This window comes from Petromyzon marinus, chromosome 50, assembly GCF_048934315.1.
Source record: "Petromyzon marinus isolate PM22_M1 ecotype Great Lakes invasive population chromosome 50, UKy_Petmar_22M1.pri1.0, whole genome shotgun sequence".
Classification (NCBI taxonomy): domain Eukaryota; kingdom Metazoa; phylum Chordata; class Hyperoartia; order Petromyzontiformes; family Petromyzontidae; genus Petromyzon; species Petromyzon marinus.
Genome location: NC_133716.1, coordinates 2,810,569 through 2,825,586, shown reverse-complemented (window position 1 = coordinate 2,825,586; position 15,018 = coordinate 2,810,569). Strand labels below are relative to the sequence as shown.

At 51.7% G+C, this 15,018-nt stretch overlaps 1 protein-coding gene across 1 annotated transcript in view; it reads left to right on the top strand.

The window, feature by feature from the left end:
- The first annotated feature begins 4,459 nt into the window (after positions 1 to 4,459).
- Positions 4,460 to 15,018, top strand: part of LOC116953224 (laminin subunit gamma-1-like) — a 173,449-nt gene continuing 162,890 nt past the window's right edge. The window contains exon 1 of the mRNA XM_032973191.2: positions 4,460 to 6,030. Coding sequence (XP_032829082.2) covers positions 5,535 to 6,030 — 496 coding nt within the window. The 5' untranslated portion in view covers positions 4,460 to 5,534. The remainder of the gene's footprint in view (positions 6,031 to 15,018) is intronic.

Here is a 15,018-nt window from a genome sequence, read left to right as displayed (position 1 = left end):
GCAGGCTGCCACCTTGTGCTGCCCTGCAGGCTGCCACCTTGTGCTGCCCTGCAGGCTGCCACCTTATGCTGCCCTGCAGGCTGCCACCTTATGCTGCCCTGCAGGCTGCCACCTCGTGCTGCCCTGCAGGCTGCCACCTCGTGCTGCCCTGCAGGCTGCCACCTCGTGCTGCCCTGCAGGCTGTCACCTCGTGCTGCCCTGCAGGCTGCCACCTTGTGCTGCCCTGCAGGCTGCCACCTCGTGCTGCCCTGCAGGCTGCCACCTTGTGCTGCCCTGCAGGCTGCCACCTTGTGCTGCCCTGCAGGCTGCCACCTTGTGCTGCCCTGCAGGCTGCCACCTTGTGCTGCCCTGCAGGCTGCCACCTTGTGCTGCCCTGCAGGCTGCCACCTCGTGCTGCCCTGCAGGCTGCCACCTCGTGCTGCCCTGCAGGCTGCCACCTTGTGCTGCCCTGCAGGCTGCCACCTTGTGCTGCCCTGCAGGCTGCCACCTCGTGCTGCCCTGCAGGCTGCCACCTTGTGCTGCCACCTTGTGTGTTGCCCTGCAGGCTGCTTGAGCGGCAGCCTTTCGAACTTATCGAACTTATTAGCCACATCAGCGGCTCCGACCTATTAATAAACTCCGTGTTCAAATCCAATAAATTTTGTTTTATACATTTGTGGCGCCCATTGGAAAACATAAACACTGGATATCTCAGAATATTGAAGTCAGCCCCCCCCCCCAAAGTCAATATCCTGGCTCCGCCCCTGCCCACACGCACAATGTTTTCAACTCGGCTCAGGCTGAACCGAGTTAAAAACGACGTGTAGGTGCCGGCAAATGTTACGCTGTGTTCCTCAAAAGCTCAAAAGGAGCCGTCCATAAATGACGTCACGCGATTTTGGACGATATTTGACCCCCCCCCCCCATCGTCACACGGCGTCACAAAAAGTCAGACCCCCCCCTCAAATATGACGTCACAAAGCTCTGCCCCCCCCCAAATGAAACATGCTTCAAATCGCTTTAAACTATTGTCATTGTGGTGCGTATTTAATGTGGCGCTGCACTCTGATGTTGTAGGAGAAAACATTAAAAAGTCTATTTAATTAAGTAGAACGTGTTGTCTATATTTATTTAAAGTTGCGCATTTTGATGTGACGTCACATTTCTCAACTCCCCCCCCCACCCTCGTCACACATCGTCACAAATGTCTGACCCTCCCCCCAGGTGCGTGGCGTCATTTATGGACGGCCACTATGGAATGTCCATAACTGACAGAATGGATCGCATATACTCATTAAAAAAAACTAAAACTTTTTTTATTTTACCAGGTAAGTCCCGCTGAGCTATGCAGCTCTTTTTCAGAAGCGACCCGGCCACAAATGATAGCTCAACGAAGTGGCTCATCATCGTGTGGCAATGTTTTAGCAGCCAAATCCTCTATACGCGTGATGGTGATTCTCAATGTGGAGGGAAGAAAAAACCCGGAGGACACGGAGAAAAGAAGCACGCGACCACGGGGGAGAACGTGCAAACTTCAGATATACAAGGCGCCAGGGTCGGGATCGTACCCACAAGCTCCTAGTATACCGGGACGAAGTCGTTAACTAACATCTCGCCACACGCTCACGATGGTGAAGCTCATCATGCCGTGTGATGCACAATCCATCAGGAACTCCCAAACAACAGCACAGCGTCGCCAGCAGAAGGGGATATCATAGAACTGCTTCTGAGAGATCCACTTTCAGGTGACCTCTTAGCCATACGACGGACAATCGCATTCTCCCCACGCACTGTAGCTGTATCAGAATATATATTTTTCATCCTGGAGGAATCCCATGAGCTATAAAGCTCTTTTTCACAGATGTAGCGGCGGTGGTGATGGCTATGCTGCTGCACGTCGTTGCCTGTAATGCAGCGCTGCATAGCTATCAACCTATACGGTTTACCCGGTGTTCTTGTACAGGGAAATTGAGTTTTCAGGTCCATACGGCGTACAGCAGTTTCAATGCGGGCAACAAACATTTTTGTGTCTGTTTTTTGTTTCTCCCTTGTGATGGGACTTTGCAGCATGAACGTTGAGATTTATAAGGGCACGGTGGTGACCAACAAGGTCTGAATTGGTCTGTAATAGGGTAGACACTGATAAGGGGTTGACAGGTATATAGTAGCGTAGTGTATACTGTAGTATATAGTGTAGTGTATAGTGTAGTGTATAGTGTAGTGTATAGGAAAAACGTTGAGATTGGTCTGTAATAATAAGGTAGGACACTGATAAGGGGTTTACAGGTATATAGTAGCGTAGTGTATATTGTAGTATATAGTGTAGTGTATAGTGTAGTGTATAGTGTAGTGTATAGGAAAAACGTTGAGATTGGTCTGTAATAATAAGGTAGGACACTGATAAGGGGTTGACAGGTATGTAGTAGCGTAGTGTATACTGTAGTATATAGTGTAGTGTATAGTGTAGTGTATAGTGTAGTGTATATGAAAAACGTTGAGATTGGTCTGTAATAATAAGGTAGGACACTGATAAGGGGTTGACAGGTATGTAGTAGCGTAGTGTATACTGTAGTATATAGTGTAGTGTATAGTGTAGTGTATAGTGTAGTGTATAGGATAAACGTTGAGATTGGTCTGTAATAATAAGGTAGGACACTGATAAGGGGTTGACAGGTATGTAGTAGCGTAGTGTATACTGTAGTATATAGTGTAGTGTATAGTGTAGTGTATAGTGTAGTGTATAGGGTAAACGTTGAGATTGGTCTGTAATAATAAGGTAGGACACTGATAAGGGGTTGACAGGTATGGCATTGTGTGTGGGGGGGGGGGGGCAGTAGTGGAGGAGTGTTTTTCTGGATCGCCACGCAAATGCTGTGAAACGCCTCCGCCCGTGGGGCGCTAAGTTCGCCCTCTCCTGGCTTAGCCGAGGTATGGCAGCGTAGCAAATCGGACACATTTCCATGTATCAAGGGGGGATTGAATGTCACCCACCCGCACGCGTTAGTCCTCTCCGGATGCTCCGGTTTCCTCGCCACGTGTATCAACCCTCTTGAATGGAGCTGGCCAAATATGCGCCATGCATCAAGGCCCCGTTGCCCGAAACATCGCCTGTGATATATATATTCCTTTTAAGACGGCAGTGGCATGAACGAATGTGTTCACCGTTTTTTTATTTGTACTGCCAACGCGGTATCGCCAAATAATCCCAATACAGCGCCACAGAGGTTTGGGGTATTGTTGGTAGCGCCGGCTCTGGCTGGCTGTCCACTCCGGTCTGTTGTTTAAGGCGCCTCTGAATCAAGGCCGTAATTATAATATATTGGGGGACACCCCTCCACCCCCCCAATATTCAAATATGCTCAAAATGCCCCCCCCCCCCCATATATTGCTACGAAAATATTAAAAAGTAATAATAATTGCTATGCTATGTAAATAAAAAAAATAATTTGCTAAACCTTGGCCACAATATCTGGACTTGTCTTCATATAAATCAATGCATAGATTTCTGTTTGTATGATTGTGGTTATGGTTGTACTTTATTAATCCCTAATCCCAAACATTACATACAATGATACAATAAATGGTAATAAAGTAAAAACAGAGCAATGTAATAGAATACACTATTAAACATTATTGTAAATAATACAATAAAAAGTCCATCCCATGTGTTAGTGCATTTTAAAATATTTTTAGGCACAAAATGGCAGGAAATGTTTTAAAATTTAGATTATTTTCTGGCTTGGGACCCCCAGACCCCCTGGAAGATTTGGTCACCCCCAATGTTGACTCCATGGCTACGGCCTTGCTCTGAATCATTCTCTCTCCCCCTCTCTCCCTGAGAATGAAGGAGAACAAACAGCACGAAACGCATTGCTCCGTTAGGAGGCAGCTCGCCTACTGGCGAGCTCTGTAGTAGACGCTCACGGTGTAAACACGATTAACAGCACTGCGGTGTTACATGCGTGTGGCTACTCGTAACTTGGCGAGGTGCGACTTGTTGCGTTGTGTGCAACGACCCATGGCCATGGCACAGGACTTGGGCAGAGAGGTCGTGTTGCATCGCCATCTGAGGATCGGTGTCCGCTTTTATCGACCCCCTGCCGATGACAGAGGCCTGGGTGCGCTTCTCAACCCCTACCCTCTCAAAGGGAGCCGAACTCACGCGATTTCCTCCTGTGGGCCGTGAACTCCTCTCACTGCTAATACCACCCGGGTCGGGCTAATAGGACGTCACCTTCAGAAATCATCTCCAGAGTCAAGAGTTCTAGATTGTCGAACACACATTCAGGGCGCCGTCTTAATAGCCTTCGGCGAAACGTATACAGCGGTGCTTTAAATTGTTGGGCTTGTTTAAAACGCTGATTACTCCGTCCAGGTCTTACCCATCCATCCCTCCCACTCCCATCCATCACCGCTGCCCCTCCTCCCTCTCCTCCTGCCACCGCCTGCCAGCGCCCGTCTTGCCGCCGAGGCGAGGAGTGGTCCCTCCCTCCAACGCGGAGACGGAACGCGGAGCTCGCGCGCGAGAACACCGCGTGCTTACATCTCCTCCAGCTCGCATCTTCTCCAGCTCGCGTCATCTCCAGCTCGCATCATCTCCAGCTCGCATCATCTCCAGCTCGCATCATCTCCAGCTCGCGTCTTCTCCAGCTCGCGTCTTCTCCACCTCACCACGTTCAGCTGAGCTCAACCAAGCGTATCTAGCTCACACCTCGAGCTCATCACCTTCAGCTGAGCTCAACCAAGCACGCTCGGCTCAGCTTGTTTTATCACGAATACAGCCGCGTTGTACAACTACTACACTACCACTCAGGGGCATCTCCACCACCACCACCACTCACGGACACCTCCACCACGCACAGGGAGCTCCACTACTCAGGGACATCACCACCACCACCACTCACGGACATCTCCACCACCACCACTCACGGGAGCTCCACCACTTAGGGACATCTCCACCACCACCACCACTCACGGACATCTCCACCACCACCACCACTCACGGACATCTCCACCACCACCACTCACGGGAGTTCCACCACTCAGGTACATCTCCACCACCACCACTCACAACAGGGTCAACGGACACTACCGTTGACCTCCCACAGTCGTGATTGAGATGCTCAGCAGTGGTTTCGGATGTATTTTGATGAACACATCATAACCGTGCAGCTTGTTTGCGTTGTTCTTGAGTGGTAGCAGCAGCAGCAAGAGCAATAATACTCGTGCCACTTTTTTGAATTTTATTTTTGGCCCGGAGCCCCCAGCGTGGCAGTGACAGCGACAGCAGCAGCAGGTGACATCATTGCGCGTCACTTGCACGGCTAAAAATACGATACGAGCCTAGACGCAGGGGCCGCGGCAGCGGGCAGAGCGCATCCCTCACGAGTCGGCGGATTCAGCTCCCCGTCGACAACAAGACGAGCTGCAATCCAGCCCGCAGATCCGTCAGTCGCATACACACACACACATCGGAAGCCACCACCACCATTCGTCAGCGTCGGACGAGACGTTGCAGCGGTCGCACCGAGCCCCTCGCGAAGTTCACGACGAGGATGGAGGAGACGAGAGCTCGGCGCTGTTGGCCACGCGCGCCCCCCCATCTCCGTCTGCTGCCGCCTCTGCTGCTTCTGCTCGCCTTGGCCCCGCACAGCGGCAGGGCGGCCCTGGACCCGGCAGTCCGCGGTGACGGCCGCCCCGCGGGCTCCTCGGGTGGCCCGGGCAGCTGCTACGACGCGCGGGGCCGCGCTCAGTTGTGCCGACCCGAGTTCGTGAACGCGGCTTTCGGCGCCACCGTGGAGGCGTCTGACACGTGCGGCACTCCCGTCGAGGAGGAGTACTGCGCGCAGACGGGGGCCGTCGCCTCTTCCTCCTCCTCCTCCTCCAGCGCCAGCGCCACCGCCTGCCACCGCTGCTCGGCCGCCGATCCGGCGCTGAGCCACGGCGCCGAGCTGCTCACGGACGCGGACGGCGACGGCTCCTGGTGGCAGAGCCGCAGCATGGAGCACGGCGTGCAGTACCCGGTGTCGGTGAACCTCACGCTGCGCCTCGGTGAGACGCGCGGACTCTCTGGCATCCTCTCTCTCACTCACTCACGCTCTCTCACCACACCCTCTCTCTCACCACACCCTCACTCACCCTCTCACTCACTCACCCTCTCACTCACTCACGCTCTCTCACCACACCCTCACTCTCACTCACCCTCTCACTCACTCACGCTCTCTCACCACACCCTCTCTCTCACCACACCCTCACTCTCACTCACGCTCTCTCACCACACCCTCACTCTCACCACACCCTCACTCTCACTCACCCACTCACTCACGCTCTCTCACCACACCCTCACTCTCACCACACCCTCTCACTCGCTCACGCACTCTCACCACACCCTCACTCTCACTCACCCTCTCACTCACTCACGCTCTCTCACCACACCCTCACTCTCACTCACCCTCTCTCTCACTCACGCTCTCTCACCACACCCTCTCTCTCACTCAACCTCACTCTCACTCACGCTCCCTCACCACACCCTCACGCTCACTCACCCTCACTCTCACTCACGCACTCTCACCACACCCTCTCTCTCACCACCCCCTCACTCTCACCACACCCTCACTCTCACTCACGCTCTCTCACCACACCCTCTCTCTCACCACACCCTCACTCTCACCACACCCTCTCTCTCACTCACGCTCTCTCACCACACCCTCACTCTCACTCACCCTCTCTCTCACTCACGCTCTCTCACCACACCCTCTCTCTCACTCACCCTCACTCACGCTCCCTCACCACACCCTCACTCTCACTCACCCTCACTCTCACTCACCCTCTCTCTCACTCACGCTCTCTCACCACACCCTCACTCTCACGCTCTCTCTCACTCACGCTCTCTCACCACACCCTCACTCTCACCACACCCTCACTCTCACTCACGCTCTCTCTCACTCACGCTCTCTCACCACACCCTCACTCTCACGCACCCTCTCTCTCATGCACCCTCACTCTCACGCACCCTCTCTCTCACTCACGCCCTCTCACCACACCCTCACACTCACGCACCCTCTCTCTCATGCACCCTCACTCTCACTCACGCTCTCTCTCACTCACGCCCGCTCACCACACCCTCACTCTCACTCACGCTCTCTCTTAACACACCCTCACTCTCACGCACCCTCTCTCTCATGCACCCTATCACGCACTCATGCACATTCTCTCTTACGCACCCTCTCTCGTCTCTCACTCACGCTCTCTCTCTCTCTCACACTTTTACACACCATCTCTCTCTCACACACACACTATTACGCACTCACGCACCTTCTCCCTCTCTCTCTCTCTTACGCACCCTATCTTGCACTCACGCTCTCTCTCTCTCTCTCGCACTCACTGTAAACCTTTCCAACAAAGACAAATATCCCCCACATAGCCTTGCCAGACTGTTGGGGCAAGTGCTGTTCGTGAGCACCTATGACACCAACACCACGCCCGGCCGCCTTTGTCTCCCCTCCAGTGCTGATGTTTACACACCGCACCGGCTACTCATTTAGGCACTGGATCATCCTCGGGAAAGGTGCAGAGCCGGTCCAAACGCCTGCGCCACACTTGTTGGCGGTGAGCGTGAATCTCACTCGGGGGGCGTTGGGTTCACAGCGCCAAGCACTACGCCACCGTTTTCCATACCCACGCGGGCTGTCACACGCGCCTGAGACCAGAGGTTGGGGCTGACTCGTGCAAGTAACCGCTTACTCGGCCCGCCACACTCTGATTACTCGACTCGTCGGACAGATAGCAAGTCGTTGGAAAGAGTGCGCTGTTTCCACTTGTGCCGCTGGACGGGAGGCTTGAGGGGGGGGGGGGGGGTCATGAGCATCAGGCACCGGGGGTTTCCCGCTTTCAGGAGGCAATATACGGGGGCAGCCGCTACTTTTAATGGCATTCTGAGTTATGGACCAACAAAAAGTAGGGGATTACAATTTTAGTCGACTAATCAACGTATAATAATGATGTCAACTTGTAGCGCACCTCTGCACAGTAGCCGCTCGCTCTCAGCGAGACACAGAGAGAGAGAGAGAGGACGACTCAGAGGGGTGAGGAGCCACGGACGAGCGAGGAGGCAGCAGCCACACGCTGAGCCGCCCCCCAAAGCTCTGCTATCCTCTATTTATTAAGCTCTTACGGACCCATTAACACATGTTTACACGTGGCATAAAAAGCACACAAAACCCACGCATGCGAGGGGGCAACACTATATCCCATACGGACGGAGCAGGTGGAGTTACACATTTGCTGTACCGCCTTCTGCTGGCGAGCTATAGGGTAACGGGCTCCTCCTCGACGCCCACGGGAAAAGAGTTTCACAAAAGTCGTGCGATCTACCAACCCACGCTCTGTCTCCACCGTGGCGGATGACAGGCCGCGTACGAAGCCACTACCGCCCGGCTTTGTCGACTCTTCGTCTCGAAACGGCGTTTGCGGGGATGCTGGGCTCCAGTGGTGAGGGGTTGTGGACGAGGTGGTCGTTGGTGGTAGCCATGTGGAGGGGAGAAGCATGTCAGAGGGGATGGATGGGTGCGCCGTCATTCATAGGCTCGTTCAGTAAAATCCGATTCACCCGCTCACGATACACGCATTGAATCGTGTGCATGTGTGTGTGTGGGAGAACAGATGATTTTTCAGTTGTGCTATTTGTGATTGGTGAACATCGATCACTTCGTCAAATCCTGACCCCCCCCCCCACCCCCTGAATCATGGCAATTAATTGACTCACAATGTGGTTAGTTGTCCATGGCTGATAGGCGTGTTGCAGTGTGAAGGGGCCTTTTTCAGGAAGCGTCGACCATCACGCGCCTCCTCGCAGTGAATTTTAGCCACTCACCAAACGGAGGCGGTCTTGGTGTCGTCACGTGCTCTTAGCTGTGCCTCTGCAACCGTCTGGAACGCTCTTCCTTCTCACTTTAGGAGCCCACTGGAACTGTGCACTTTTGAAGCTACAGATTGAAATCTCATTTTTTTGTGCCGTTTGTGTGTGGTCTGCTGTCCCTTCCCCGCACCGCCGATTGGCGCGGTTGGCTACGTACGGCGCGGAAGAAGTTCAACATACATACATACATTATGTACAGTACATACAAGATCTTCTTTGGTTCTTTCGGTAAAGTCACGTAGAATGAGAATAAAATAATAAATTGATAAAATAAAATAACACAATAATATTCTCACGACGTTTCGGCCACAACACAAGCGGCCTTCATCAGGTGAAGGGACGAGACTGTCTGGAGGACAGCGCTGGAGTGAAAAAGCCACGCTCAGATCACGACCTTTAAGCTGTGTGAGAAGAAACAAAGCGCCTTGACAAAGGAATTAGCATATAATTTAGCATTGAAATGGCTGAGTGATTAGCTTGTGACTGGTCACAGAAATGGCTATGTTAAAGTTAAAGCATACACATCCGCAAAGGCACCCCTTGACAAAGGAATTACCATAGAATTTAACATTGAAATAGCTAAGTTAAATTTTAACTTAGCTATTAACTTTAACTTTAACATAGCCATTAATTCACGACTCGCAGAAGGCCGCGTGGCTGATGGGATGCGTAAAAAATGTACCGCAATTATTTGGAGAGACAAATATGGGAAGGGGGTTGTTATCCACATCCTGGTAACGAGCACCGCTTCAGCAGGTTGTGCACATCTTGACTAACCCTATACAAGATGACGATGTCGATATTGTCACGGGATAACAGAACCACAGCTGGGATTTTACCTCGTACTGTCGTGACTGAAAAGCCACCCTGGGCTGTGTGTTCATGTCGTGTCGGCTTCTTTAAAGTGGATGATTAAGAGGCTATGGCTAGACGTTCCCTCAGGGCGTCGTTACCCAATGGGCCCCACACCGAATATTCCACCGACCAAACCGCCTCAAGTGCCAAAACCCGCGGTACCAATTTTCCTTAAATAGATCATTTAAGTGGAATGTGACAATTCACTTGAAAAATGAGTCGGTTTTCATCGCATCTATCAACCTCTGCCTCCGGGATATCACGAAGCCAGGCCTCGTCCGTATAATCTTCTCTCGGGCCCGCTGCCTTGGATGTAAGTTGAGCTTCTTTCATGCCGCACGTAGACAACCGTGCCCATCGGAGGTACCGCCACTTTCCCTCCTGGAGTGAAGGTTCAGGATTCCAAAGTGTCGGGATTTCAGAAGGGCACTTCGCTTGCCGTGGTCCAGAAGTGGTTGGCGTGATCTTAGCCCTGGGCATTAAACACAACCACTGCTTATGATTGGGCACCCGTGGCCAAACAGGAAACTGGATTTTGTTTGCGCATCGCACACATTAGCTGCTTGAAAAGTGGCATTGGGTAAACAGTGTCTCGGGTCAACTGCAGGGCCCTCTTTGAAGTCAGAGTTAGGTTGAGGTCAGGGTTCCTGCTAAGTTCAAACCCGATGACACCTCTGAGCCCGGAGCAGAACATTTAAAATCGAACAATACACCACGTTTGCAATTTTAACTTAAACAATCCGCGTGTACAATATCGTAAAGGGCAACGCTGCAGCCCTGCACAATGTCTTTTCGTCACTGCTGGCAGAGGGGCTTCCATTAGAGGGAGCTCTGGTGGAGCCCCTCTCGAAAGGATTTGAGCAATTTTTCCACGTTGACCAATGTCTTAGAATAGGTGGGAGTGCCCACACTTTACAGCATCGCACGCGACCTGCCTGTACTGGAGTACACTTCTAGTGTGCCCATTTGCACCGATGGGTCAGGGCTCGGCAAACGTGCGCATGCGGCTCTTTAAGGAACTGCTGCTGCGTGACGCGTTATGTATTAAGGAACCACCGTCTCGTATTCACCACCACAGTGGATTGCGGCTCTTGAAATATTGAGTTGGGTTTTTTTTTAATATACCGATGTTGACACAAATGCCTCTTGTTATTTTTGTCGCCGACCTCTGTGGCTGGGTCGACAGAGGCGTGGAAGGATTTAGTTAAAACTTGCAGCATTTTCTTAGTTTTTTCGGTAAAGTCACGTTGAAGAGAAACAACAAAATAATAAAATATATATATAAAATATATATTGTTTTATGTGACTTTACCGAAAAAACTAAGAATATGAATTACTGCAGTCACGAAAGCTTTAAATCAAAAAACTTGCAGCATTGTTTCAATCGCTGCACCAGGAGGCTGATTCGGCGACCTCTGGATTATGTACAGAGTGCATTACGTAACCGAGTACTCGTTTCTGTTATAAGGCTGTCTTGGTGATGCACCGCCGCGGCCAGAAATGTGTGGAATTTGGGGCGTTCTAATCGCTGAGGTTGTACCGTCGCATCTCGATGTTACCAATTCATGAATTGGGTATGCCCCTTAAATACACACCAACAAAATCCCCGTTCAAGGCCTCGTTTCGATTGCCAGTCAAGACCGCATAGCTCCTCTCGAGCTGTGGAGGTGACGGAGCGCTCCGTGCCTGCGGCGGCGGTCACGACGCTCCCAGAGCTGCACTCAGCTAAATTTGCCGCGAGAGTTAAAGAAAATAACTGGCACAAAAAGACAAAGATCCCCCGTGTAGCCTTAACACGGCTGTCGGGGCAAGTGTTGTTAGCGATCAGCACCTATAAAGGCCGGCACAGCACACAAGGGGGTGGGTGGCCAACACCACGCCCGGCCGCCTTTGTCTCCCCAGTGGCGATGTTTACACACCGGAACCAGGTACTCATTTGAGGCTGAGTCGACCTAGGGGAGGCCCAGGACCCGGTTAGGAAAATCGTCAATCGTGTTTGCCGTGAGCGGGAATCGAACCCCGGTGACCAGGTTCGTAGCGCAGCGTAGCGCTAACCGCTACACCACCGCTCCCCACGTGCACACGGACACTCGTGTCACGCGATGGTTGCCGGGATATGCGTTGTACTTGGGCACTGGTGTTGTGTTTGGAGATGACTTCAATTAGTTTTTGAGGGGTTTCTTTTGGAAGGGATATGCTCCCAATGGTTAGATTAACCATAAACATAGAAAACTTATGTGAGCTCGAAAACACACACACACGGATACGTAATGCACGTGATCCGAAAATCTGTAATACGATAAAAAAAAACTTTGCTTTAAAACAATCTTAAATCATAAATATTTTAAACCTTAAACTCATCCCTAGTCTCTCTGGGACTAGTGCTGACTGGCTTGTAACGTCACCTGTTTCAACTCGCCAAGTGAATTTGACACGAAGTACCCGGAGAAAATCCTTGCACACGAGGTGATTATATTCCAAGGTCCATGCAGACACGCACGTTCATTAACCTAGTTACTGTACTGCCCATCGCCAGTACCGGATGATCCTAGTAGCACAAGTAGCTACATGTGCAACGAGCCCCGCACTTTCAAGGGCCACGCGCTAAATTATTTCAAGCTATCAATTCCGGTTCAGTGATTCTGCACTTGCTCTATTACGATAGTACTATACCGCCTTCGACTTTTATGAACGACTGAGTGACTAAGGTTAACGATTTCTCATAGTATCTGGCTGTATAGCAAATGGAAAAATACAATAACTTTACTATGCAAGTAAAAAAAAAATAGTGTTTTAATATTTACGTGTATTTTTTTAGGGCCTCTTTATACCATACGCCAGAGTGCCCCGCAGTCGCTTAATCCGGCAATGCTCCTCTCTCCTGGCCACCTCGCAGCCCAGCGGGGTTGGGAGTCTCACAAATCAACTGGGTTCACAGAACCCCTCGCCTCCTAACCACTGGGAGCACAGACGTGCACCGCCATGCCCGAAACCAGGGTCCACAATCAACGTGTCGGTAATCCGGGGCTAATGGGAGGAATGCCACCTCACTCCCTGCCCAGGAGCAGTGAGGTGGCGGTTCTGATTTTGAGTCCACGTTTCGGTCTCTTTAATCCGTCCGTGTGGCACAGCGGTAGAGCGAGCGGCTCGTGACCGAAAGGTTGTGAGTTCACATCCTAGTCGAGAGGGTTTGCTCGGCCCATCATCCCAGTGGGGGTCGGTAAATTGTGTACCACTTTGTGGGGAAGGCAACAGTGGTCCTTCTGTGGATAGACTCACCCTCGCCCTAGGAATAAGACGTTTCCACCATTGGCCCTGCATAGCGCTGAACTGATGAGAAGCGGGACATTTCTCTGACTTTGTGTTTGATTTTTTTTTATTTAACAAACAGGTTTTGGTTTGTGTAGACATCTGAATCGCTTCTCAGGATAATGATGAGCGACTGACATTCAGTCTTCATGACGAGGAAGGGGCGATGTCTCGAGGCCCAACTACTGGCACAGTCTTGTTTGTATTGGCTCATCCTCCGTCAATCACAGCTTCACACTGAACCAGCCTTGTTCGCTCGCACCTGTGTTTACATACATGCATGTAAACACACCATTTGCGAAAACACACACACGCACGTACTTGTGCACACATATACACACGCACATGCATTAACACAACGACGAAGATCCCCCGTACAGCCTTTAACAGACTGTCGGGGCAAGTGCTGCTAGTGAGCACCTATAAAGGCCGGTACGGTGTACGAGGGGCTGCGTGGCCAGCACCACGCCCAACCGCATTTGTCTCCCTAGTGGCGATGTTTACACACCGCACCAGGTACTCATTTGAGGCCGAGTCGACCTAGGAGAGGCCCAGGACCCGTTCAGATAACCGTCACCGGTGTTGGCCGTGAACGGGAATCTAACTGGGATCGCTGGGTTCGTAGCGCAGTGCGCTAACCACTACACTACACACACACGCGCGCACGCGTGCACAGGTTGCCATGTGCTTCGTGGGGACGCAATGGGGCCTGGTGCAGGTGAGTTTGTGCTACGGTGGACACGCGCCGTTCTTTTCCCAGGAACGACCGATTTCTGAGGCGGCCGTCCTCTTCCGGGGACACTCAAAGGCCCCCGTTGTTTCCGTGAGATGCCTGACGGGCACGCAAGCTCGAGGCGATGCACTCGCACGTGGTTCTCCTCCCTTCGGATGAAGCGTGAGAGATTCCTATTCGAAAGCAGATACGTCCCGGTGTTGTGCAGCTCAGAGGCGGCTGCGTCCGCCGGTAGGGTTGCCCCTTTGAGGCTCGAGGTTTCCCACTGGATTCTAAAGCCAATGCAATACGTGTGTAGATCGTATCTACGTAGGTCGCTCATCGGAGGTGCGATTAATATTGCACGCGACAATGTTGCCGCCCACGTTGCCCCAGCCAACACGGCGCTGCAGCGCTGGGGATACAAAGTCGCCACGTGGTCCTGCAGCCCAGAGCGACTCGATTCTAACCAAGTGTGAATTGTCCGTGGAACTTCTTTTCGCACCGTGCCTAGCCGAACCGTGTTCATCGTATTCTTGGTTCTTTTGGTAAAGTCACGTAGAAGGGAAACAATGAAATAAATAAAAAATAAAGCAATCATCATCATCAGGTGATGATGATTGCTTGTGTTGCAGTCGAAACGTCGTGAGAATTTTAGCGTTTTATATTGTTATTATTTTATTGTTTCCCTTCTACGTGACTTTATCGAAAGAACCAAGAATATGAATCCCTGCAGTCACGAAAGCTTTAAATCAAAATTTCGTGCTCATCGTGTTGCCCGCATGTCACGAAATGTGTCGCCGTAGCGCAGGCAACACGCCAACAAGACGTCGATTTGACTGGTGAGCGGGGCATTAAGTGGCATTGGGCAGGGACGCATGATTTAGTCGGATGAGACCGGTGATAGAAGGGTGTCGTGATTATATCGTCATTATAATGGTGATACAATCATCATGACGATATAATGGCAGCAGGAGAAAGGTAAGAGTGAGAGGCGGACCCATCGAAAGCGACGAGATCAGTGACGAGGAGTGAGATGGATCGAGGCATCGTTGGGCCACGTGGAACGACAACGATGTATGTACGTTGAACTTCTTTCGCACCGTACGTAGCCAGCCGTGCTAATCGGAGTGTGCGGGGGAAGGACAACAAACTAAACACATGGCATGGGAGAAGCCTTCATTCAGCAGCGGATAGAACGTGGCACTTCTACAATACGAGGCCTTGTTGGAATAAACAATTAATA